This window comes from Anolis carolinensis, chromosome 1 (genome assembly GCF_035594765.1).
Source record: "Anolis carolinensis isolate JA03-04 chromosome 1, rAnoCar3.1.pri, whole genome shotgun sequence".
In the NCBI taxonomy this organism is placed as follows: Eukaryota; Metazoa; Chordata; class Lepidosauria; order Squamata; family Dactyloidae; genus Anolis; species Anolis carolinensis.
The window spans coordinates 238637354-238662613 of NC_085841.1; the positions used below are offsets into that span (position 1 = coordinate 238637354).

General features: G+C 44.3%; 1 protein-coding gene across 1 annotated transcript in view; it reads right to left on the bottom strand.

Moving 5' to 3' along the window:
- LOC100560499 (unconventional myosin-X) overlaps nucleotides 1–25260 on the bottom strand; it is a 120491-nt gene that overhangs the window by 22178 nt on the left and 73053 nt on the right. Inside the window, exons 17-25 of the mRNA XM_008111784.3 lie at nucleotides 24495–24577; nucleotides 24237–24345; nucleotides 22977–23057; nucleotides 22398–22522; nucleotides 21115–21229; nucleotides 12397–12503; nucleotides 4876–5178; nucleotides 3482–3521; nucleotides 1394–2179 (exon numbers count right to left, since the gene is read on the bottom strand). Coding sequence (XP_008109991.2) covers nucleotides 1394–2179; nucleotides 3482–3521; nucleotides 4876–5178; nucleotides 12397–12503; nucleotides 21115–21229; nucleotides 22398–22522; nucleotides 22977–23057; nucleotides 24237–24345; nucleotides 24495–24577 — 1749 coding nt within the window. The remainder of the gene's footprint in view (nucleotides 1–1393; nucleotides 2180–3481; nucleotides 3522–4875; nucleotides 5179–12396; nucleotides 12504–21114; nucleotides 21230–22397; nucleotides 22523–22976; nucleotides 23058–24236; nucleotides 24346–24494; nucleotides 24578–25260) is intronic.

Here is a 25260-nt window from a genome sequence, read left to right on the forward strand (position 1 = left end):
GATATGTTTGGGGGCAGGGGTGGTGAAGGTGTGTGGAATAATCTTATTGCAAGCAGGCATGTGTGTGGCTGACTAAACTGGAAAGGCAACCAGAACAAGAATAGCCATTATCATACTTCTTTTCCACTAATCCCTAAAGACATGCTTTATAAAAAATATCTAAAGATGAGCCTGAATAATTCTATGGACAGAAATTATATTAATGGATTAATAAGCATGATATTTTTCTCATGTCAGGAGCGACTTGTGAAACTGCAAGTCGCTTCTGGTATGAGAGAATTGGCCATCTGTAAGGATGTTGCCCAGGGGATGCCCGGATGTTTTACCATCCTGTGGGAGGCTTCTCTCATGTCCCTGCATGGGAAGCTGGAGCTGACAAGACGGGAGCTCACCCCACTCCCAGGATTCAAATATCTGACCTTTTGGTCAGCAATTCTGCCGGCACAAGGATTTAATCCATTGCGGCACCGGGGGCTCCAATTAGCATGATGCTGTAATACAACTTCTCTGTCTTTATGTGAGGCTTGGAAACTTCAGCTGGTCCAAAGAGGTGCAGCCAGGCTGCTCACTGGGGCTGGCTACAAGGAGCAGATAATCCCCCTGTTGCAGCAGCTCCAGTGGCGCCAGTCTGTTTCCAGGCACATTTCAAAGTGCAGGTTATGATCTTTAAAGCCCTAGACGGCTCAGGTCCAGGCTATTTGGCTGACCGCATCCCCTTGTACGAACCTGCTACTGAGCCCTGAGATCTTCAGGAGAGGCCCTTCTCTTGGTCCCACCTCCATCTCAAGCTCAGTTGGTGGGAACAAGAGTAGGCCTTCCTTCTCAGAGGCTGCTCCACACCTCTGGAACTCCCTGCCCAGGGAAGCCTTCCTTCTGGTGGCAGGTCGAATCCATTTTATTCAAGGAGGCTTTTAAAGATGAAGGTTTTTAAACTCAAGTCAGGAGGTGCTGTGGTTTTAACTTGAATATGCATTGAATATGTTTGAATGGTTTTTAAACGTGAACTTTTAATACTGTTTATATTTAATGTTTGGATATTTGTATATTTTAAATTGTGTACTAATGCTTTTATGTTAAGCCGCTTGGAGTCTCCTTTGGGAGAGTTAAAATGGGGTATTATTATTATTATTATTATTATTATTAATAATAATAATAATAATAATAATAATAATAATAATAATAATAATAATAGGCTGATGGGTTTCCTGCGAGTACGATAGATCTGAGGAGGCAAACAAAGATGTGTTGAGAAGAGAAATGACTTTTATTCCCAAGGAGCCCTATTAACTAGTAGCACAAAGAAGTGCCAAACACACTCAGAAAAGATAAAAGGAAAGAAAGCTTCCTGCTTAAAGGAAGATGCATTTTCTGCAAAGAAGTAAAAGGTGCTTACGGAGTCCAGGCTTCCACGGTTGGAGTCAACACCGTTGCTGTGAGTATTGTGTAGGACTTTCTCCCCGTTCAGTGGCTCCGCTGACGTGCTCCCACCCTCTCCGCTGCCCTCAAACTCCTCATGGTCATAGTCTGACTCCACATCTGGAGGCAAGCTGTAGATGGGATCATCCGATTCCACGATGTCACCCGGCAGGATCTCCGAGACAGTGTGGTAGATGTTTTCTATGCTCTGTCTCTGAAGACCCTCGGGTCTCTCTGTAGAAAGGTTCAGAGAATTGAGTTCCCCATTCTCTCCCTCCTCAGGCAATGGCATATTGGGAGATGTATCCTCCTCAGAGTAATAGTTATCGCTGGTCCTGGTGCTGCTGTCCTGGTTCAAGAGGCTTGGGCTGGGGACTGGCGGACCCTCTTCGTCTGCAGGAAAACCTTCGTCTTCCTCTTCCTCGGCCAGAGGAGCCACCAGGCTGCACTCAATGTTGAGGGTCCCTTCATTGGAGAGGGAGCGTTCCAAGCCTTGCACGTTCTCATCCAGATTCCCAAAATCCAGCAGCTCCAAGAACTCCTGCGCAACCCTAGAGGCTTCTTTCTCTAGCCTCTGTATCTCCTCCTCCCGCTGCCGTTTCATTTCATTCTTGGTGTTTTCACAGGTGATGGAAATGTGTTCTGTCTTCTGCTGCCATTGCAACTTCTCAATCTCCCTTTCCAGGCGCAGAATCTCCTCCATCTGACGCCGTTCCTCTTCCTGCAACGGCTGGGCCTCTTCTTGTGTCCTTAGCACTTCCATCTAAGTCAGAAAAAACAAAGCGGGGATGTTTCTAGAAAGTAAAGCTAATTATTTTCCTACCTCAGAAGCAAATAACAGCCCAGCAGGCTTATTTATTTGTTCACAGATGCTAAAATATTTGTGCCAGTTAGCCTATTGTATATTTATGAACACAGTTGTCATTTTTTGTATCACATTCCCTTGTGATCACATCCCTAAAACAATGTAAATCTACATACAGTAGAGTCTCCCTTATCCAAGACTCATTTATCCAAGGTTCTGGATTATCCAAGGCATTTTTGTGGTCAATGTTTTCAATATATCATGATATTTGGGTGCTAAATTCATACAGTAATTACAACATAACATTACTGCATATTGAATTACCTTTTCTGTCAAATTTGTTGCATAACATGATGTTTTGGTGCTTAATTTGTAAAATCATAACCTAATTTGATGTTTAATAGGCTTTTCCTTAATCCCTCCTTATTATCCAAGATATTCGCTTATCCAAGGTTCTGCCAGCCCGTTTAGTTTGGATAAGTGAGACTCTACTGTATATACATGTAGCTAAGGGAAGGGCCTGCCATTCACAAAAACTAGTGCTAAAATAACTTGGTTAGCTAGCAGAAAGGTTCTTTTAACACTTTAACAGGCTTGACCTTAACTGAAAGTTATCCACAAATCTGAGAAATTAGGTATTGTTCACACAGTGCTTCAGTTAGTCTCCTAAGTGGAAATCTATTTCTTCATATGAATTTCTCTCAGGTGCAACGCTTTAAAAACATCTTACAGAGAAAGCTTAAGGTGGTTTTTAAGAGGCATTGTGTTTGGTGTGAATGCTCATGACAACTTTAGCCTCCGGTACATGGCCACTTATATTAAAACAAAGCACAATCTCTTTGGCCCAAAGTGACCATGGTACAAAACTCAATTCTCTTAAAAATATCTTCTGTCTCCATATTAAATGGTAACAGGTTTGGTTCAAATGTACTCTTCCATTCATTGGAATTCAGCTGTGGACAGAAGTGTCTTACATTGAGCAGAGGCTCATGGGGATTATGAAAGGGGAAGATAATTGCACAACCTGTGGCCCTCCAGGTGTTTTGGACTTCAGCTTCCAGAATTCCTGAACATTAAACAAGCTGGCTAGGGCTTCTGGGAGTTGTGGTCCCAAAACCTGGATGGCCAAAGGTTGTGCAGGCCTGCTCTAGAATCTGTTATGAGGGGGGGGGGGGGGGGAACAAGCGCCAACTGTGTTAGTATCATTCTGGGAATCTTGGAAAGGACAACCAATAGTTAGTGAGAAACAGGAGAACATACCTGAGCCAGGTGCAATGCTGCTTCCAACTGCTCCTTTTCTCTGTTCAAAACAAATAAAACAAACTCATGAATGAAACCTACTGTCTATTTTGTCAGAAGCTTGCACAAGGAACTATAGGACACCCTCACAACAAAAACACCACAGCTCCTTTTTAGCATCACTATTGTCAAAATCAATCTTATGCAAAATAATATTGCCGCCTCAAGTTATTGGCAGCTTTAAAAAAATTATGTAGGCTGTAACAATGTCTTCAATTCAATAGTATTTATGATATTGTGGCTTGCCAGAAGGTTGAGGTTTTTAAAGTCTTTCCAGTATACAGACTAAGGGGATGGTTTTCTAAAACGAAAAGATGGTTTGATAAAGTGCACATACTGATCCAACCATGTTTCAGAAAAGGACGTTTCTGCTTTGCATAGGCAACCTCAACTCTGTAGGACTGTTTCAGCTGACAAATAATTCTGTGCAGTGTAGAATGAGAATCATAGAGTTGGAAGAGACCTCGTGGCCATCCAGTCCAACCCCCTGCTAAGAAGCTGGAAAATTGCATTCAAAGAACTCCTGACAGATGACCATTCAGCCTCTGCTTAAAAGCCTCCAAAGAAGGAGCCTCCACCACACTCTGGGGCAGAGAGTTCCACTCCTGAACAGCTCTCACAGTTAGGAAGTTCTTCCTGATGTTGAGGTGGAATCTCCTTTCCTATAATTTGAAGCCATTGTTACACATCCTTGTCTCCAGGGCAGCAGAAAACAAGCTTGTTCCCTCCTCCCTATGACTTCCCTTCACGCATTTATACATGGCTCTCATCATGTCTCAGCCTTCTCTTCTGCAGGCTAAACATGCCAAGCTCTTTCAGCCGCTCCTCATAGGGCTTGTTCTCCAGACCCTTGAACATTTTAGTCACCCTCCTCTGGACACCTTCCAGTTTGTCCCTTCAATTGCGGTGCCCAGAATTGGACACAGTGTGATTCCAGGTGTAGTGTGACCGAGGCAGAATAGACGGGGAGCATGACTTCCCTGGATCTAGACACTATACTCCTATTTATGCAGGCCAGAATTCCATTGGCTTTTTTTGTGGCCGCATCACATTGTTGGCTCATGTTTAACTTGTTGTCCACGAGGACTCCCAAGACCTTTTTCACACATACTGCTGTTGAGCCAGGGAGCAGTTACTATTACACTGGTCCACCCTTGCTATTTAGAACCATCCTCCCTAGGACTTTATTTAATCCCTCTGATAAACAGAGTCTAAAACTCTTCTCCCCAAAATCTGTTTTTCTATGTTTGGAAAATTCTTTTTAGGGAGCCTCTTCATTCCTGCAGTAGAAGTCTACCTCCTCAGTTGCCTTTTATGAAAGACAGGCCACAGAAATAGAAGTAAGGATACAATACCTCTTCTTTTTCTCCTCCTCCTCCTTCTTCCTCCTACACTCCCTCTCTTCTTGCCATTGTCTTTCTTCTTCCTCCTTTTTAAGCCTCTCTTCCTCTTGCCGCCTCTGTTCCTTGGCTTCCTGCCTCCGCCTCTGTTCCTCCTGCAGCAGGTGCCGATAGAGGCTGCGAGCCAGCTGTCCGCGCCAGTGCTTCTGCAGGACAACAGTGGAGGCCTTGAGGCGCAGCAAGGACTTCTTCCAGAAGTGAGCGCGGTAGTTCTTTTGGATGGTCACAACACTGGCTAGCACCCTTTGATACCGCTTTCTGCACCAACAGAAATAAGGTTTTGGTTAAATCCATGCCTGTTCCTCATGAAAGTCTCTATAAGACACAAACCCAGCCCAGGGACATCAAGAAGCGAAGTTCAATGAATCAGCACAATTAAAGCCACCACTCTCCAAAGTAAATTGGAAACATATTTCCTCCAAGAAAGCCATTCTTCCCATGCTATCCTTTCTGCGCCATCTGTCACCCACCTGGTTTCTGAGTCTCAGGAATCTCACTCTTGGGGCAACTCATTTCCTGTTTCCACATCACCTCTGCCTTTGTGCTCAGCCGAAAAAGAAGATAGAAAACTCCTGGGGCTGTGCAAAGCACACAGGCAGCCCACTAGCAGGGAGGCTTGGCATGCTTTCCAACCGTTCCAAAAGGAATCATGCCACATTTTGTGTTGTCGAAGGTTTTCACGACCAGAATCACTGGGGTGTTGTGTGGTTTCCGGGTTGCATGGTGTTGTTCTAGAAGCATTTTCTCCTGATGTTTTGCCTGCATCTGTGGCTGGAATCTTCGGAGGATTTTGCTCCTAATTTATCTTGGTTCCATATGTTACCCTATAGCAGTGGTTCTCAACCTGGGGTCCCCAGATGTTTTTGGCCTTCAACTCCCAGAAATCCTAACAGCTGATAAACTGCCCGGGATTTCTGGGAGTTGAAGGCCAAAACACCTGGGGACCCCAGGATGAGAACCACTGCCCTATAGGAAGACTTGCCTGTCAATCTGCTTGCTACTTTATGACCTGGGAATGGGAAGTTTCAGTGAGAAGAAGGGCAGGTGCTAAAGCCCATACTTTCTCAGCACAAAAAGGGAGAAGAACTGTTTGTCATTTAATACTGAGGTACTCTGCCAATGCTCAGAGTCACCTCCCTCAGTAATAATAATAATAATAATAATAATAATAATAATAATAATAATAATAAAACTTTATTTATACCCCGCCACCATCTCCCCAACGGGGACTCGGGGCGGCTCACATGGGGCCATGCCCAAGACAATACAATAGACAAATTATAAAAACAACATATCAGAATGCAATTAAACAATGCAACAATAACACTACACAATACAGAACAAAAAAGCAGAACGTAGCATAACATAACAAGGGCGGGCCGCATGGACACAAGGTTAAAAACTCGGGGTAAGAAGAGATAAGAATAAAACCATGGGGAACAGGGTCTACAGAATACATGTTGGGGAGAGAAACACAGGAGGTATATACAATTACTCTCCGAAAGCACACCGGAAGAGCCATGTTTTTAAAACTTTCCTAAAGGCTAAAAGAGTGGGGGCTAGCCTGATCTCAATGGGCAGTGAGTTCCACAAACGGGGGGCCACAGCAGAAAAGGCCCTCTCCCTTGTTCCCACAAGGCGGGCCTGTGATAAAGGCAGTGGAGACAGGAGGGCCTCCCCAGATGAACGAAGGGCTCGGGCAGGTTTATAGTAGGAGATGCGGTCACGAAGGTAGGCGGGTCCCAAACCGTTTAGGGCTTTATAAATGATGGTCTGCACCTTGAATTGGGACCGGAAAATGAACGGCAGCCAGTGGAGCTCCTTAAACAAGGGAGTGGATCTCTCCCTGAAACTCGCTCCCGTTATTAATCTGGCCGCCGAGCGTTGGACTAGTTGTAATTTCCGGGCCGTCTTCAAGGGAAGCCCCACGTAGAGTGCATTACAGTAGTCCAGTCTAGAGGTAACTAAGGCGTGCACCACCGTGGTCAAGTCAGACTTCACGAGGTATGGTCGCAGTTGGCGCACAAGTTTGAGTTGTGCAAAAGCCCTCCCGGCCACCGCCGACACCTGAGCCTCAAGCGTCAACGCTGAATCCAGGAGGACCCCCAAACTGCGGACCTGTGATTTCAGGGGGAGTGCAACCCCGTCCAGCACAGGTTGCCACCCAATACCCCGATCCGACGAACGACTGACCAGGAGGGCCTCTGTCTTATCGGGATTGATCCTCAGCTTGTTCCTCCTCATCCAGTCCGCCACAGCGGCCAGGCACTGGTTCAGCATCCGAGGGGCTTCCTTGGAGTCAGATGGGAACGAGTAGTGGATTTGCGTGTCATCTGCGTAGAGATGGCAACGCCCTCCAAAACTCCGGATGACCTCTCCCAGCGGTTTCATGTAGATGTTGAAAAGCATGGGGGAAAGAATAGACCCTTGCGGGACCCCACAGGTCAAAGGCCAGGGGTCCGAGCAGGTGTCCCCCAGCTTCACCATCTGGGAACGGCCCTCCAGGAAGGACCGGAGCCACTGCAAAACAGTGCCACCAAGCCCCATCCCAGACAGCCGTCCCAGAAGGATACCATGGTCGATGGTATCGAAAGCCGCTGAGATGTCCAGGAGAACCAGCAGGGTCACACTCCCCCCATCCAGTTCCCTGCGGAGGTCATCCACCAAGGCGACCAAAGCCGTCTCGGTACTGTGCCCAGGCCTGAAGCCAGACTGCGAGCGGTCCAGAAAATCAGTGTCATCGAGGAACCCCTGGAGCTGCGTGGCAACCACCCGCTCCAGAACCTTGCCCAAAAATGGGAGGTTGGAAATTGGTCTGTAGTTGTTACATACGGATGGGTCTAACGAGGACTTTTTAAGTAGCGGTTTTACTACCGCCTGCTTAAAGCAGGATGGAACTGACCCCTGGCACAAAGAGGCATTAATTATAGCCACAAACCAATCCAACAGCCCCTCTTTGGCCAGCTTAACCAGCCAAGAGGGACAAGGATCCAGAGCGCAAGTGGTCGCCCTCACAGACCCAAGAATCCCCTCCACGTCATCAGGAAGAACAAGCCGGAAAGAATCCCACAAGATCGAACAGACAGATACCTCGGTTACCTCCGCTGGAACTACAATTAAACTGGAGTCCAAGTCACGGCGTATCTGAGCAACTTTGCCTGCAAAATGGTGCGCGAAATCGCTGCACCTGGCTGCCAAGTCATCGGGGAGCCCCTGGGCCTCAGGAGGCCGCAGAAATGAGAAGTAAAGAAAATGTTTCTAAATCCCATCACCAACATTTCTTGTCTGAGCCAAGGAAAAGCTTGTACTGATTATTTTATTTCTGCTATTGTGACCTGCTTATGTCAATCCAAGTTGACTGAGATACGTTGTGCCCCAAAGACCTTCCCTTTATGCCAGTGGTTCTCAGCCTGTGGGCTGTGGCCCAGCAGTGGGCTGTGAGAACACAAATCTGGCCTGCAAACTTTCTCCTCCTTTATTTAATTAATTTTATTTCCGCTCCTTTCTGCAGAACTGACCATTGCATTGGATAGACCACATCAGCTCTAGATTGCTAAATATGGTTTTCTGTGAGTGAGCCGATGGAGACTAATGGATGGCATACGTTCTGTATCAAAAACTAGAGGCTGATGTAGTCTAGCCAATGCAATATTTTGAATCAGCACCACAAATAACCAAACCGTATCTAAAGTTGACCAAAAACTAGTTCATAACCATTTTGATACTAATGTTGTCAAAGTGGTTCCTGATCAAGTGGGCCCTGGTCAAAAAAGGGTTGGGAACCATTGCTTTATGCCAGGGGTCCCCAAACCTTTTAAATAGGGAGCCAGTTCACAGTCCCTCAGACCATTGGAGGGCCAGACTATAGTTTTAAAAAACTATGAACAAATTCCTATGCACACTGCACATATCTTATTTTGAAGTAAAAAAAAACAAAACAGGAACAAATACAGCCTCAATGTTAATAATAATAATCATCATCATAAAAATAATAGAGGGTTGGAAGAAACCCCTTGTGCCATTTTGTCCAACCCCCTTCTGCCTTTGTGAACCAAAAGCACAAGCAAAGCAGCCCTAACAGATGGCCACTCAGCCTTAGCATTAATAACAACAACACATCACACAGTCCTAAATGCTTGAGAAGTGTTTGACTTGTGATTTTGTGATATGAAATCCAGCATATGGTATATATCTCATTTGCTGTGTCATACTGTGTCTTTGTGTCAATAATAATAATAGTAATAGTAATAATAAAGAGGGTTGGAAAAGACCCCTTGGGCCATTTAGTCCAACCTCCTTCTGCCTTTGCGCACCAAAAGCACTAGAAAAACACCCCTTAATAATTAATTATTAATTAAATAATAATTAAAATACCATTATAAACAAGCAAAGCTTTGGAAGGTGCACACCAGGTGAGGGAGGAGGTGGGAAAGGCGGAGGAGGAGGGAGCTGCCGCCACAGGGGCCGGATAAATGGCTTCAATCGGCCGCATGTGTCCCCCGGGCCTTAGTTTGGGGACCCCTGCTTTATGCCAACCAACTGAACTAGGATAATTTTATTTACACTAGGAAAGGTGCTTATAGGAACCAGGAGACCAGACACTGCTAAGAACGAAACTGTCAAGAGAAAACATACATAGATAAGTCTACTACTGATCAACCTATTCCAATCTGTTGACCTCTGGAGGTGTCCTACAACTTCCATCATCTGCAACAAACATAGGCCCCTTCTACACCATCCTTATATCCCAGGATCTGATCCCAGGTTTTCTGCTTTGAACTGGATTATATGAGTCTCCACTGCCATATAATCTGGGATAATCAGATACAGTGTTCCCTCACTACTTCGCAGTTTACAGCCTAAAGAAGGGAGGAAGGAGAAGCCAAAGGGAGAGAAAAGGAGCCCAAGCGGCAACAGGAGGACGAGGCAATTTATCAACACATGATTGCTTGCTAAAGACTTAAAATAATCTATAACTACTAAAATAATGTATAAATATTAAAATAAATATAGCATCCCTACTTTGCAGATTTTCATTTATTGCGGGTGGTCCTGGAACCTAACCCCAGCGAGAAGTGAGGGAACACTGTAATCTGGGATCAGATCTGGGATACAAGGCATAATCTGCCTGTTTGGAGAATGCTGCATTAAATACCAATAGCATTAGTAGAAGTTAGGAATGTGTGGATTTTGTAATTCTAGAATTTCATCCTGTAAGAACTTAAATGGATACTGGGCAGCATCCCGAGAATCTAAGTTTTAATTCACTGTTATTGTTTCTTGTTAAATTAAAATAAACAAATAAATATGAACAAAATGCCAGTTCTTAAAGTTGCAAAGGAAAGCTTTAGAATGTGTGTGAAAGTTTTAGCAAACTCCCAGGGTCGAAACAAACCATGGTAGCAGAACAGCGATCATGCATGGCCTGTGTCATTGTATCACTGTACTGAGGCATAATGACAACTGGGCGTGTGTGTTTACACAGGCCATGTAATGCAGAGGAAATTCGGGTGGGATGAGGAAATGCTGAATCCTCAATGGCAGGCATGGGCAAACTTTGGCCCTCCAGGTGTTTTGGACTTCAACTCCCAGAATTCCTAACAGCCTCAGGCCCCTTCCTTTTACCCCTCAGCCGCTTATGACAGATATGCAAATGTGGAAAAATGCAAAATCCAAAACACTTCTGTTCCAAGCATTTTGGATAAGAGAGACTCAACCTGTACTGTCATCATTGTTCATGTGTACTAGAGCCAAGTCCTGATTAAGTCTGGCTTGTAATTATATGTTGATTTGGGCAAAATACATTTTTCTCTCTGCATAAATTATTCTGTATGCATGCTTGATTTATTATGTTTTGGCTATTAATGGGCTTTTTTGTGTCAGGAGCAACTTGAGAAACTGCAAGTTGCTTCTGGTGTCAGAGAACTGGCCATCTTGCAAGGATGTTGCCCAGGAGATGCTCGGATGTTTTTGATATTTTTGCTATCCTTGTGGGAGGCTTTCCTCATGTCCCTGCAAGGGAAGCTGGAGCTGGCAGACGGGAGCTCACCCTGCTCCCCGGATTTGAACTGCTGACCTTTCAGTAAAAGTCAGCAGTCACCGGGGGCTCCATGTTATTAATGGTGAAAAGGAAAAAAGCTTTGCAGGGAGGATATGGAAGCTCCACCTCCCAAAAGTCCTGCTCTGCTCCTATCCTTCCACTTTCCCTTATCCAATTGGGATTGAAAGTTTCACCAGGCACTGCCTACACATTTTCAGGCTTCTCTTTGCAACCTTAAAGGAGGCTAGAAACCTACCGAAAATAAAACAAAGCATGGGGCTTAAATTCCCAGGCTGCTGAACTCCTTTATCCAGTACCGGCTTCTATGCCTTTCAGTGCATTTCTGAAACACACACGGGCCCTGTTGCTCCTTATCACAGTGGCTGTTCCTGGAGTGGAGGGGATTGTCCTAATGTGCGCACATAGCAATTTGCCAGAACATGCCGAGACAAAGGCCTGCCCGAGTGAGCATGCAGAGATAAGAGCCAGTTGGAAGTACGGACGTGAACAGAGCCCATAAGACTGGGAAACTGACTGCCGGCCATAAAGAGCGAGTCTCCTAATGACTCTCTCATCCCCTCTGTGCACTCAGAAACCCAATGAGGAGGGATTTATAAGGCAGAAAGTTTAGCTTAGGCTTGTATTCACCCTGCAGAAGTATTGTAGTTTGACACTACAGTAGAGTCTCACTTATCCAACATAAACGGGCCAGCAGAACGTTGGATAAGCGAATATGTTGGATAACATGGAGAGATAAAGAAGAAGCCTATTAAACATCAAATTAAGTTATGATTTTACAAAGTAAGCACCAAAACAACAAATTTGACAGAAAAAGTATTTCAATATGCAGTAATGCTATGTAGTAATTACTGTATTTACGAACTTAGCACCAAAATATCACGATGTATTGAAAACATTGACTACAAAAATGCGTTGGATAATCCAGAATGTTGGATAAACGAATGTTGGGATAAGTGAGACTCTACTGTACTTTAACTGCCCTAGCTCCATCTCATGGATACAGCTTCTATACCAGTGGTTGTCAACCTGTGGGGCCCCAGATATTTTGGCTTTCAACTCCCAGAAATCCCAACAGCTGATAAAATGGTTGGGATTTCTGGGAGTTGAAGGCCAAAACACCTGGGGATCCACAGGTTGAGAACCATGACTGCAGGTGGGAAAACTGGCATTTCCCCCCCAAAAAATGCAGAAATGAAGACCTGAGGAATCTGCAAAATATGAAGCGTAACAGGAAAGAGGCATAAAAGAGAGACAGAGCAACTAACTTTGCCACCAGTGGCCTGAGATGTTTGATTCCTGGGTGGTAGAAGGCCAAAGGAGGCAAGAGCAAGGCAAGGCCAGCAAGAGCGAGAGGCAAAGGGCAGGAGGACAGGAGCGCTGCAGGCAGGGGCAGAGGAGGCAACCCCAGCACTGACCTTGCCATGTAGCCCAGGACGTGGGCTCGGATGATGGTCGCCGCTTTCCTCAGCTCCTCTTCCCGGGCCTTCTCCAGTGTTTGCTCCAGAGCCTCCTTCAGGAAAACCTGGTACCCCAGGGAGGAGTTTCACCAAAGACAAAGAGAGGAAATAGCAAGTCCCAGGAGGCAGCAGCACTGGCAGCTCCCATGCCTGCCCACCCACCTACCCTGTGCAATAACGCACACACACACACAGATGCACACACAGCCAGAGGCATGCACACAGAGGGCTCCTTTTATGCTCCTGCGCCAGAGCTCTGCCAGCCCTTCCCTTTGGGTGCCTGCGCTGATGGACAAGGGGAAAGTTGTGGAGGGACAGAAGCCAAACCCAGCCCAGCCCTGCCTCCGCACTTGCTTCCACACTGTGCTCAAGGATTAAGGAAGGGGGAGAAGAGGAAAGCGGGAGCAGGAGGGAGGAGGAGGAGGAGGCTACTGCTATAGCCTGTACTGCTTTTAACGCTTTATTAACCCTCTCCTTGCTATAGCGGCCAGGGCCTGCTGCTATTTACTGTGCTGTCATTTTCCCAGCACTGCAAGCATGCAAAGGTTGAAAGGAGACCATGGAGGGGAAAACCCTGGCTGCCACTGTGGATCACTCCAAGATTAGGGGGGATGAATCATGCCAGGAACCAAGTCCTTCACTACAACTAACTGGTAGATACTTCCTTTGCAATGCTTCACTATCTAAGTCTCAGCCATGCTGCCTTACTTCAAATCATCAACAAGATTAGGGGCCATTCTTGCCCTTTAGATGCACCTGAATATCCTGCACCCAAGCTCTTTCCAAGACCGCTGCCCATACAATAAGCCCTGGGATTGACTTCCTGCTTATTGATTTAAAAAGCACAAAAGGGCCAAGGGCCAGTCCAGACATGTTTTGAGCACTGATAGCCTTTGGTCTACAATGGAAGCAATGCATTCATAGAAAGGCATTGCTTCCATTGAGTTCCAAGATTTTTGGAGGGCCACTCTTGCATCATATAGGACAAATGCTAAAGGTCACACACAAGCTCAGGAATTGGGGTGTCTTTGTTTATCTTCCTGTCACAGAATTGTAGTGGGTTCCATGCTCTGTTACCCACCTGAGTCTTTTGCTATCTTGTTCTTATGTCACTGATTTATAGATGCCTATTAATTCAGGAGGAACCCCCAGTGGCACAGCCAATTAAACAGCTGAGCTGCTGAACTTGCTGACCAAAAGGTCGGCAGTTTGAATCCAGGGAACAGGGTGAGCTCCCACTGTTAGCCCCAGCTTCTGCCAACCTAGCAGTTTGAAAATGTGCAAAATGTGAGAACAATAGGTACTGCTTCGGCAGGAAGGTACCACCCCGGCCACATGACCTAGGAGGTGTCTACAGACAACGCCGGCTCTTCGGCTTAGAAATGGAGATGAGCACCACACCCCAGAGTTGGACACGACTAGACTTAATGTCAGGGGAAAACCGCTACCTTTTATTAATACAAGGGAGCCTAGATGCATGCTACCAAGAGATTTATATCTGATGGAGATCATAGAATGAAAAATTGGAGATCCCATAAGAAATAAAGGTGATTTTTGGCACCATATCCACAGCATGAATAAAGAGAGGCAGAGAGAGGTCTCGATCCACAGCATGCACATTTCTTCTGATATTTTCAACATAGCATTATTCTGTGGGCTGAGGAAGGGGCACAGAGGATACCAACATCCCCAGGAAAACCTTATCTTTTATCATTTATATTCAAGGCGAGTCTTTCATGTTTGCATAAAGTGTAGGCAACTCAGCCAAGCTTATGAATGATTGCTTTTTCAAGGCACAGTGACAGAAGCTTTTTCCAAAGACAATGACAAGTGCAGACAGATGACCTTTTCAGCAACACTGCAGGAGAAAGGTCTAATGTGTGTCTGTAGGTCCCAGTCCTTTCTGCCCTGAGAATTGCAGCCTTTCAAGCCACTTAGAGCTGCCTCCCCACCACCCAAATTGTACAGATCCCCTGCCTGCATTGCAAGGAAGTAGGGAGGAAGGAAGGAGAACCACCATCATGCCCTACCTATTCTTCTAATGTTTTCATTCTGCACTTTCTATTTAGCCACAACATACAGGAAGTTCCTGGCCACAAGCATATTTGCCCCACAGGCTATTTCAAGGTTTGGGAAGATATTGGCATGGTGTCATGTGGTCATATGGACCGAATTAGAACAGAAGAGCCTGCAGGCGCTAGGCAGAGGAGAGACATTTGGACGCAACCTGGGGATACATGTACACTTTGAAAGGACAAACAGGTGTTGGGCACATGACTTTACTTGAGCACTGGCATAAATGAGAGAGAAAATCATAGAGTTAATTTAGGCCTCTCTGTGAGACATGGAGGTGGAGAGTTCAGGGCTATCCTGATGTGAAGGGGAGAGTTGGCCAAGGAGCAAGTCTCCCCTCATATACATACATACTTGCATTGAAAGGCAAAAAAGTCGAAACCCCATAGTTGACAACAAGCAGCTGCTCTACTGTGCTCTTAATGAGAAACACAAAGCCCATCCTGCCTTCCCCTTCCTTTCCTGTGCTCCACAATTCCTTATACTAATCCCTTTCCTTCCTCCACCAAACAATTGCTTGGTATAAAAATCTCCCCTTGAATATATTTCACAGGAAGCGTTTCCCACTCCTTCCCCCATCCTGCCCAGCACATGTGCAAGCCCACGCCCAGCCTCATGTGTGCACAGCTCCTCGGGGCATCCTTATCCCCGCTACTATGGGTCATTCAGAGAGGCTTCAACAACACCCCAGTGACCTAATAAGGACCAGAACAGAACATGCCCAGGAGGCTCAGACAACACCACTCCCAACCTCAGTTTCACCCCGTGAAACAAAGAGCAGCACTATGCCTCCCAGAAGCTCCATGCAAAGACATTTCCAGCAGGTTCTCCTGACAAGCACAAAGGCACTGGGCTCACAAGGCAAACTCATGACTCTTTAAAGACCTATTCATCTTTAAATCGGCAAAAGAAAAAAATTTCCTCTGCTGCTTTGGGCAAAGGCTGTCAGCTTCTTCCTTGCTCTGATCTGTTCCTATGCTTTTTACAGCACAGTGACACAGAGACATGCAGCAAAAGGAGCTTTTCCCACCATCTACCTCTGTGCCACAAAAAGTCGCTTGGTCTACTTCCATTTCTGGGCCCGATCTCAACAAGCACAAACAGAAGCAGGGCCAATAACATGTGGCTATTTTACTTGTTGCTCCTGAATACCACAGTATGCATTCTGTGGAAAAGCAGTAAAATATATCATGCATTCTCCTTTAAAAGCCTCAAGGTCCCTAACAAAAGCATATATTATTTCTTTTCAAATGGAGTTGCATCCCCTAGTGTACTAAGAACCAGATAGTGGAGGGTAATTGTATCAGATGACTGAAACAAACTTATGTTCAATGCGTATGTTTATAATTAATCAGAGATCTAGAATTGGTTGGAGCAACTGGGTTGTTGTGTGTTTTCTGGGTTGTATGGCCATGTTCCAGAAGCATTCTCTCCTGATATTTCACCCACATCTATGGCAGGCATCCTCAGAGGTTGTGAGGTTGGAGCAACTTGTTGAGTGTTTCTTAAGTTTTAAGTCTTAGTTTATTTCTATGTCATTTGAAAAATGAAGTGTTGGATGTTCCTGCAACACTCCCAATTTTTCATTCCCTTGATCGTGTCTGACTTTTACTCACAATACACCAATCCTTTCTGCACTAAAGGCCCCATCTAGCCTCTACTGAAGTCTCAAGCCATCCCTCCACATTTGTGGGTTAAGCATTCACAGGTTTAATTATTTTCAGATTGCTCTTCCTCTGAATCTGCCCTAAACACAACTAAAACAATATGTTCTCTTTAGGTACTTGTAGATCCTCCAGCGTGATTTTGTGATTAACTTCATGGAGGATGTTGATCACAGAACCTCACTGGAGGACCCACAGGTATCTTCTCTAAGGTAGAAAAGGCACGGTGTTTGCAATTTTTATTTATTTATGCAGGTTTTCTATTTTTCTAGGAACCCTGCATGTCTCTCCCCTGCATATGTGGAGGGGATATTTAATATCCAAACCCAGATTCCAGAAGATAGCTCCATGTTGATGCTACCTCTGCTTTTATGCAGCATGTGCACACAGTTCAAGTACTTCAAGGGCCTTTTTCATTTGCATTGGAAGGAGTAGGAGATTAGTGCAATGTGAGGCATAATCGTAAAAAAAGAAGAGAAACCACAAGCATCTTCCCTTTGGCAGAGTTTTTAAATCAATAACCTGTCACAGTCACACATGAGACTTTTTTCGTGTCAGGAGCAACTTGAGAAACTGCAAGTCGCTTCTGATGTAAGAGAATGAACAGTCTGCTAGGACATTGCCCAGGAGCCGCCTGGATGTTTGATGTTTTACCATCTTTGTGGGAGGTTTCTCTCATGTCCCACACGGGGAGTTGGAGCTGACAGAGGGAGCTCACCCGCTCTCACCGAATTCGAACCACCGACCTGTCGGTCAGCAGTCCTGCCAGCACAAGGGTTAAACCATTGTGCCACCAGCAACTCCATGCATTTTTTTTTCGTGTCAGGAGCAACCGGAGTTGCTTTTGGAGTGAGAGAATTGGCTGTCTGCAAGGATGTTGCCCAGGGGACGCTCGGATGTTTTGATGTTTTATCCATGCATGAGACTATCAGACTTGTACTGGATGAGATCCTAAGCATCCTCATGTCATGACCCAAATGATACAGAATACCTTAGTGTGCCAGTCTCTGTCACCATCTGTCTTCAGTGATAGAAAATGCACCCCATTGCTCAGATTTAATCTACCTGCTACTTCCAATCGCTTTCCTCCTTCCTTGTCACCTCTATGTTGTTGCACAGGGAAATTTTAAGATAGTCCAGACTGTGCCCAAGAGTTCTTTGATTTGTTTCAGTCCAATTAATCAGCTGCCTTGGCATGTATCCCTTATGCAGGCTCCTTGCCCTGCCCTGTCCAATGTCTTTCGTAAAGCCGGCCTTACTTGCTTCCATCCTCCAGCTGCAATTAATCTCAGTGAATAGCAGAGTGCCTCCAACTCACCCTGGCATCCTGCCTCTTGCTCATCTACAAAGGGAAGCCTTTGAACTGGGACTAAAGCACTGCCAAAAGCGGTCCAGCTTCCCTGAGCACCAGGAAGAGAGCCAGCCCCTTCTCAGTTGGACAGGGCAACTTGGGAGAGAGAGAGCGAGAGAAAGTCCTATTGTTCTCAGAAGGATCAAAGATCAGATGTCTGTGCACCAGCCACTTAGCGCCTGCTCTCTTTTAATGGCTCCAAGGTTGATTCATTAACTTGTGCTGGGCAGGCAAAAAAGAAAGCCATTTCCTTTCTTCTCTCTTGTTACAGGCAGGCCCTCCTTGACCTCTCCTCCTTTCCCAGCTTGGTTGAGGCAACCCCACTGGCAGAACACTGTCCACAGCAAGGGAAATGGTAACCCAGCACCACTGTGCTTAAATCAGAAAAAGCATGTACAAGAATCACAACAGCCAGCATCACCTTTCAACACATCTAATTGCATACAATTATACTATGCTTTCTTCTCTGTAATTTTAGGAAGAAGAAATGCAATTATAGTGCATTTAATTGCTTTCTACCCAATTTGTCCTGTTGCAAGGGTTGTTGAAGTTGTTATTATTTCACCTTTTATCTCTAAAAGAGACTCAAAGCAGAAAACAGTGCTAAAAACAATACAACACACAATTTAAAACCTAAAGATAATAAACACAACAGAATTAAACCTAGGGCCCTTCCACACAGACTTATATCCCAGAATAGCAAGGCAGAAAATCCCACAATATCGGCTTTGAAATGGGTTATCTGAGTCCACACTGCCATGTATTCCAGTTCAAAGCAGTGTGATATACATCACACTGAACAATTGCAAACCTGATGTAATTTTGTTAGTAGACACAAGGAGCTTTGGATGTAAGATTTAGTTGTCTTCCTCTTTAGGGCAGTTGTAATTTTGCATTCTGATGAGTAAATATAAAATATGGCATTGGATTTAATAATTGGGTACATAATACCAATGCCATATTTTATATTTACTCATAAGAATGCAAAATTATAACCACCCTAAAGAGGAAGTAACTAAATCTTATATCCAAAACTCCTTGTGTCCACTAATGAAATTACATCAGGTTTGCAATTGCTCAGTGTGATGTAGTAGTTTGAATGCTGGATTCTAGGACACCAAGGTTCAAATCCTGCTCAGTCATGGAAACCAATTGAGTGACCTTGGACAAGTCACACTCTCTCAGTGTTGGAGGAAGGCAGTGGCAAACCCTCCCTGAACAAATCTTGCCAAGAACTTTATGATAGTGTCATCATAAGTCAGAATAGACTTGACAACACATAAAAACAAAAAACTACTGTAAGTGTAGTTCTAACTGTGTTGATTTGGACACATAGACTGAAGGGAGGAAATCCTGTTCTTATTTCTTTTTAAATATGCTTTTTTCTATAGTCCGTATCTGCATACGAGTTGTGAGTTTTGCAAGCTACCCTGCACCCATCTGCACTATAGATGACTGCAACTCTAATGCCTGCCTTGTTGCAAAAGAAATGCTGGCAAGAGGTCAGTCTACACAAGGAGCTGCTTTGTACTGAATCAGGGCACAGAAATATCTAGCCCAGCATTGTACTTGGACAGAAGTTCTTCAATATCTCAAGTATGGGTCTTTTCCAGCTTCTTTAACTGAAGATCCTTTCAGCTGGAGATGCCAGGAATTGCAGGCGCAAAGCATGGAATCTTCCACTGAGTTATGGCCCTGCCTTCAGGAGGAATTATATAATTCTCTGGTAAAATGGTAGCATGCCCCACAATTCTTGTTCCGATCTTGCTAGCACATCTGTCAAAGCAAATCTGCACAGACATTTATTTGGAAGTAAAGGAGGTTTGAAACACATTTGAACCCATTTATTATGACTCCTGGTGGCACAGTGTGTTAAAGCGCTGAGCTGCTGAACTTGCAGACCAAAATGTCCCAGGTTCAAATCCCGGGAGCGGAATGAGTGTCCGCTGTTAGCCCCAGCTCCTGCCAACCTAGCAGTTCGAAAACATGCAAATGTGAGTAGATCAATAGGTACCACTCTGGCGGGAAGGTAACGGTGCTCCATGTAGTCATGCCGGCCACATGACCTTGGAGGTGTCTACGGACAATTCCGGCTCTTTGGCTTAGAAATGGAGATGAGCACCAACCCCCAGAGTCAGTCACAACTGGACTTAATGTCAGGGGAAACCTTTAGCTTTACCTATTATGACTCAATCCATATGAAGTCCCTGCTCAGCTACTTCAAGATGAGATGTGGTGGGAGGAACAGACTAGCATGATGAAGATATAGTATGCTTGGCTCAAGGATGGATACTCCTGGGCCCTGAAATGATTATTTTCTTGTCACCCCTGTCATAAATATTAAAAATTAACTAAGTATTTTTAATTACAAAAATGTGAGTCAAGCACTGAAAGGGTTAAATGGATGCAATGACTCAGCAAACGCTGTAGTTCAATATAAGCAGGTGTGCCTGTAGCTTAGTAGGCCTCAGTGTGTGAGAGAGACCTCAGTATGAGAAATAATAATAATAATAATAATAATAATAATAATAATAATAATAATAATCAAAGACTATGGCAGAAACCAGTGCAGGTGGTCCCAGTGGTGATTGGTACATTGGGTGCCATGCCAAAAGATCCAGCCGGCATTTGGAAACAACAGACATTGACAAAATCACTATCTGCCAACTGCAAAAGGCCACCCTACTGGGATCTGCACGCCTCATCCGAAAATACATCACACAGTCCTAGACACTTGGGAAGTGTTCGGCTTGTGATTTTGTGATACAAAATCCAGCATATCTATCTTGTTTGCTGTGTCATACAACGTAGTTGTGTCAATAATAATAATAATAATAATAATAATAATAATAAGAAGAAGAAGTTTATTTATATCCCGCCTCCATCTCCCCCGAAGGGGACTAGGGGCGGCTCACAGAAAATCCTCAGTGTGAGAAGCCCCAGGTTGAAGGCCTCATGTATGAAGCTCCACTGTGAAGGCTGCCATGTGTAAAGCTCCTGTGTAAGTTCGGTGTGAGAGGAGGCTCTGTGAGAGCAAAGTTAGAAGCTGTTTATCTGCTGGAGAAAGAAGCCCAGCGTGGAAGCAAAGAAGGAAGTATAAAGAACTTTATTTGTGTTATGGCAACTTTGTTTTTGTAAATCGTGCAACCATATTTTTCTGCAAAGAAAAGCCTCCAAATAATATTGGTCTGTGTGTTTTTGTTCTTTTTATCACTTTTGGTTACTGGTGCTGGGTCACACTGCTGCTAAGTTACTCTGCTATGCATTTATGGGGAGGGTCCTTTGTTAATAAGCCCACTCACCCAACAACCCCTACATTTAAAGTCAACTTTTTGTGATCTTTTTGAAGTGTTAAAATAGTGAAGAAGCCACACAAGAAGCTCTTAGGCTGAGGAAGATGCTCTATCTCTGGGCTGGTTAAAAGGAAGAGCTGGAGGCATGACTTGGCCATTCTTAGCAGAGAACCCATAAAGTAAGCAACACAGAACGGCAAGGCTAAAGGCAAGCCCAGTGACAACAGCAACCATGCACTCCACTCTTTCAAACAAAGCATTACTGCTCATGCCCTTTTCCATGGAAAAAGCATACCTTGGTTTTCCCAAGCTTCCATGCTCTTTGGGAATTGTCATATGTTTGCAGGAACTCTGAACATATAGTCTTTGCATTATCTGGATTGTTGCAGGCCTTCAAAAGCATCTTGTACCTGAGAGAACCAAATAAAATTCTTTACCAGAAATAGACAGAATATTAAAAATTTCCCCACTAGTACGTGCAAAAGTCCCCACAGCGTTCCTCATGTGATGATAATCCTGACTCTTGTTTGCTTCTGAAGGATAGCACAAGTTTGAAAGTGTCTTAAAGATCTTTTCTAACTGCTCACAAAACAAACAACTGGTATCTGGCAGTGGGAATGCAAGGTAGGAGAGCACTTTTTCAGAAGTTCCAATGGCCAATTATTTTATCCCAGGATGCTCCAGGGACTGCCAAAAATGCTACCATTGCATTCCTAAAATGGCCAGAAGTCTACTTTGACTTTTGAACAACATGTAGTTTTATGTTAAATAGCACTTTGATTGTGGTTTTCCTGCATGGCAGGGGCTTGGACTAGCTGACAGATGTGGCCTCTTCCAACCCTATTATTCTAGTATAGGAAGCTGCTGTGACATATTTAAGTAATTTATTTAATTAATTCACCATTTTATTTCATTTTATTTTATTTTGGTGAAATAAAGGGTGGCCAGCATAGTTCAGGGCTCCAGAAACAGCATTGGGGGCTACATGCAACCCAAGAGTCATCCTTCTCAAAACCTGCTCTAAAGCCCCAGACTCTATAAACTTAATGATTTGCTTGATTAATTCCCATAATTCAATATTACAAAATATAAATTAAGCAAAGTCCTAAATATAATTTCTCAAACTTAATATGTTCATTTATTCTAATCCCCCGCACTGCTATCTGAACAAATACAAGACACAAAAGTCCTTTCCAGCAGCTCATAAGAGCAATGTGGTAACCTGTAATTATTATTTAATTTTGCAAGACTCAAAAGCAATGGCCTACCCAGATTCTTTTAGCACAGTGGTTCTCACCCAGTGGGCCCCCAGGTGTTTTGGCGTACAACTCCCAGAAATCCCAGCCAGTTTACCAGCTGTTAGGATTTCTGGGAGTTGAAGGCCAAAACATCTGGGGACCCACAGGTTGAGAACCACTGATCTAGCACTACTCTTTAATTCCTCTTCCCCATAAGTTATGCATCCTTCTGTGGATTACCCAGTCCTAGTTATTTCCCCACATGCCAAAATCCCATTGTGGTGAAAGCCATGTTTGACTATTCAGCAAAACTTCTTGAGAGTTGAGCTATCACTTTTACCTGAGGAGAAAATCCTGAAAAATCCGCCGTACAGGAAATCCAGCTCTTCGTACCTTCACAGTCTCCAGCATGCCTGAATATCGCAGTTGTTTCAACACCACATCTGGACTGAAGAGATTTGAGGCCTAGGCCATAAGTAGAGATAAGTCAGGGATAAGGGGCATCTCTTGTATGAAAAACAGCATATTTGTCTTGTGAGGATAATCCTCAGAGTCTCACTTAAGCAATCACACAATTGCACATGCTCTTTATTCAATTCCTTTTTGTCCTAGCCCTGCTCATAGGAATGAGAGAAAAAACTGAAAAGGATTTTAGATCAGGTTTCCAGAATGCTCCTCTTTTGTCTCAGCACCTGGAATTCCTCTGTCCTTGGTGGCCTGCAAGTCATTACTAATGCTCCACTTATGCTATGCTGGTTGGCTGAAAACCTCCTGCAATCCATTTTCTTGAGCAAAGAGTTAACATTGCACCCTCCCCAAAAAGTCCTCGTCTACAAAGCTACAGCCTCGCTGCCACCTAAGACCTGATGAAGATCCTTCTCTTCCCTGTTCAATTGGAATCCAGAGCTTGGCAATTCACCTTTTCCAGGTTGGGTTTGATGCAGCGGATGAACAGTGGGTTGCAAGTGCTGAGAGTAGCCATTAAGGAATGTAAGGAGTCCTGGGGAAAAACCAGAAAGAATTTCAATTTTTCTCTCACATATATATTATATATACATACATATCATCTATCATAAAAATTCATATTATTATTTGAAACACAACAAGATGAGTTCACAGCAGACACTCTGCTGGCTGTTGTACTGGATCACAAGCCGGACACTTCCCAAGTGTCTAGCGCTGTGTGATGTATCAGCGAATAATGCGTGCAGATCCCAGTAAGGTGGCCTTCTGCAGCTGGCAGATAGTAATTTGGTCAGTGCTGATTGTGTTTAAGTGCAGGCCAAGGTCTTTAGGCACTGCACCCAGTGTGCCGATCACCACTGGGACCACCTTGACTGGCTTGTGCCAGAGACTTTTCAATTCGATCTATAAATCCTCATATCGTGCCAGCTTTTCCAGTTGTTTCTCTTCAATCCTGCTGTCACCTGGGATTGCAACATCAACAATCCATACTTTGATGATGATGATTATTATGTTTATTTATATCCTGCTTTTTCTATCCATAAGGAGACTCAAAGCGGCTACAACAGTGGTTCTCAACCTGTGGGTCTCCAGATGTTTTGGCCTTCAACTCCCAGAAATCCTAACAGTTGGTGAACTAGCTGGGATTTCTGGGAGTTGTAGGCCAAAAAACCTGGGGACCCACAAGTTGAGAAGCACTGGGCTACACGGAGATGACAAACTAGGGTAAGAGGATGATCTATGCATTGGTTTTGATTTGACCTAACATTTTCTACTAGTTGTGCACAGGGATACTAAGGTGTAGCCCTTCTGGAATCTCAGTCACTGCGTTCTTATTAACCAAGTAACTTTTTCTCCAGACTGGGTTCGGTGGAAACCCATTCTTGCCAGTATGCAGCGGAAACCAGCAATGCACAACACTGACTGGCTCATCCAAATGACATCAAAAAATCAATTCACTTCCTCTAATCACTAGAACAGCTTAGCTACTTTTTAATAAGGTGAGTTTTTAAAAACTAGGGACATTTGCATTGGCCATATCATTGGATAAATAGACATTAAAGAATTTATGAAAGTAGAAACATACGTTTTGAATCAACAGTTATAATGGGAGCCTGGATGCCTGTCTTTTTCCAAGCAGCCAAGTGGAAGTAGGAAAAAAACTCAACAATCTCTTCTGACTTTTTTTTTGTTGGAGAACCTTTGTTGCTCCTACCCTGAACTGGGAGCTGACGGTTGGCCTCCGCCTCTGAGTCCCCATCTTCAGGGTGTCTTCGTTGCTGCAGCTAGAGACTCTTTCAAAGAGGTCATAGATGAAATCAAGCCTAAGGGCAAAGCGGGAGGTGAGGCAGAAAAAGACGGCACGCAACACTGGATTCCAAAGGCAAAAATGCTTAGATTGATACTTGCAGTACATGCCCATCAATAGCTACAAATATTTCGAGCTTAATTCCAATGAATATGGACAGTTTACCTGCTGTCTTTCAACAAGTTTAAGACATCATCTCGGAAGGTGTCCCTGTTTTTCTCTAGGAAGCCCCTCACATCATAGAGAACCTGCAAAGAACAGATTGGAACACAAACATTTTGGAACAGATTGAAATACAAACATTTGCTACAAAGAAGAAAAACTCCTTTACCTCTACAGTCAAAATGTACAAAGAACTTAAGTAGTTCTCTGAAAAAAAGAAAAATACCTAGTTAGGGGAGTTAGTTACAGTGACGTTCTTCCATTTAATTAGGCCAATGTGGTGTGATATTTAAACCGGTGGGAACTGGAAAACTAAAATTCATGGAACTCAGCTAAGAATTTAATCAAATGACTTTGGGCTACTCATCTTCTCTCAGCTTAGCCTTAATGTCACAGCATTGGCTTGAGGGCAGACGTGGGAATTTGTGGATGCAAACAGCTTGGAGAAAAGGTAGGATAAAATGACACAGATAGATAAATTCTACATGTTAGCTGTCTTTCACTAACTGGAACTTGTCAACCAGCGTCTGTTTGGGGGCTAATTAATGGCAACCATGTTAGTGCACAAATGGTGTGCTTAAGCATCACACCAATGGTAAACAGGTGGATAGGGAGCTGGCTATCACATGCATTAAAAATTACCTAAAAGAAGTACTAGAAATGTACAAAGGTCATAAAAACTCACTACATTGTCATGGTCTGCAAAAAGATACTATATGTGTGTTAACTGGAAAATCAAATCCATGGAACCGATTGGCTGAGTTTGCAA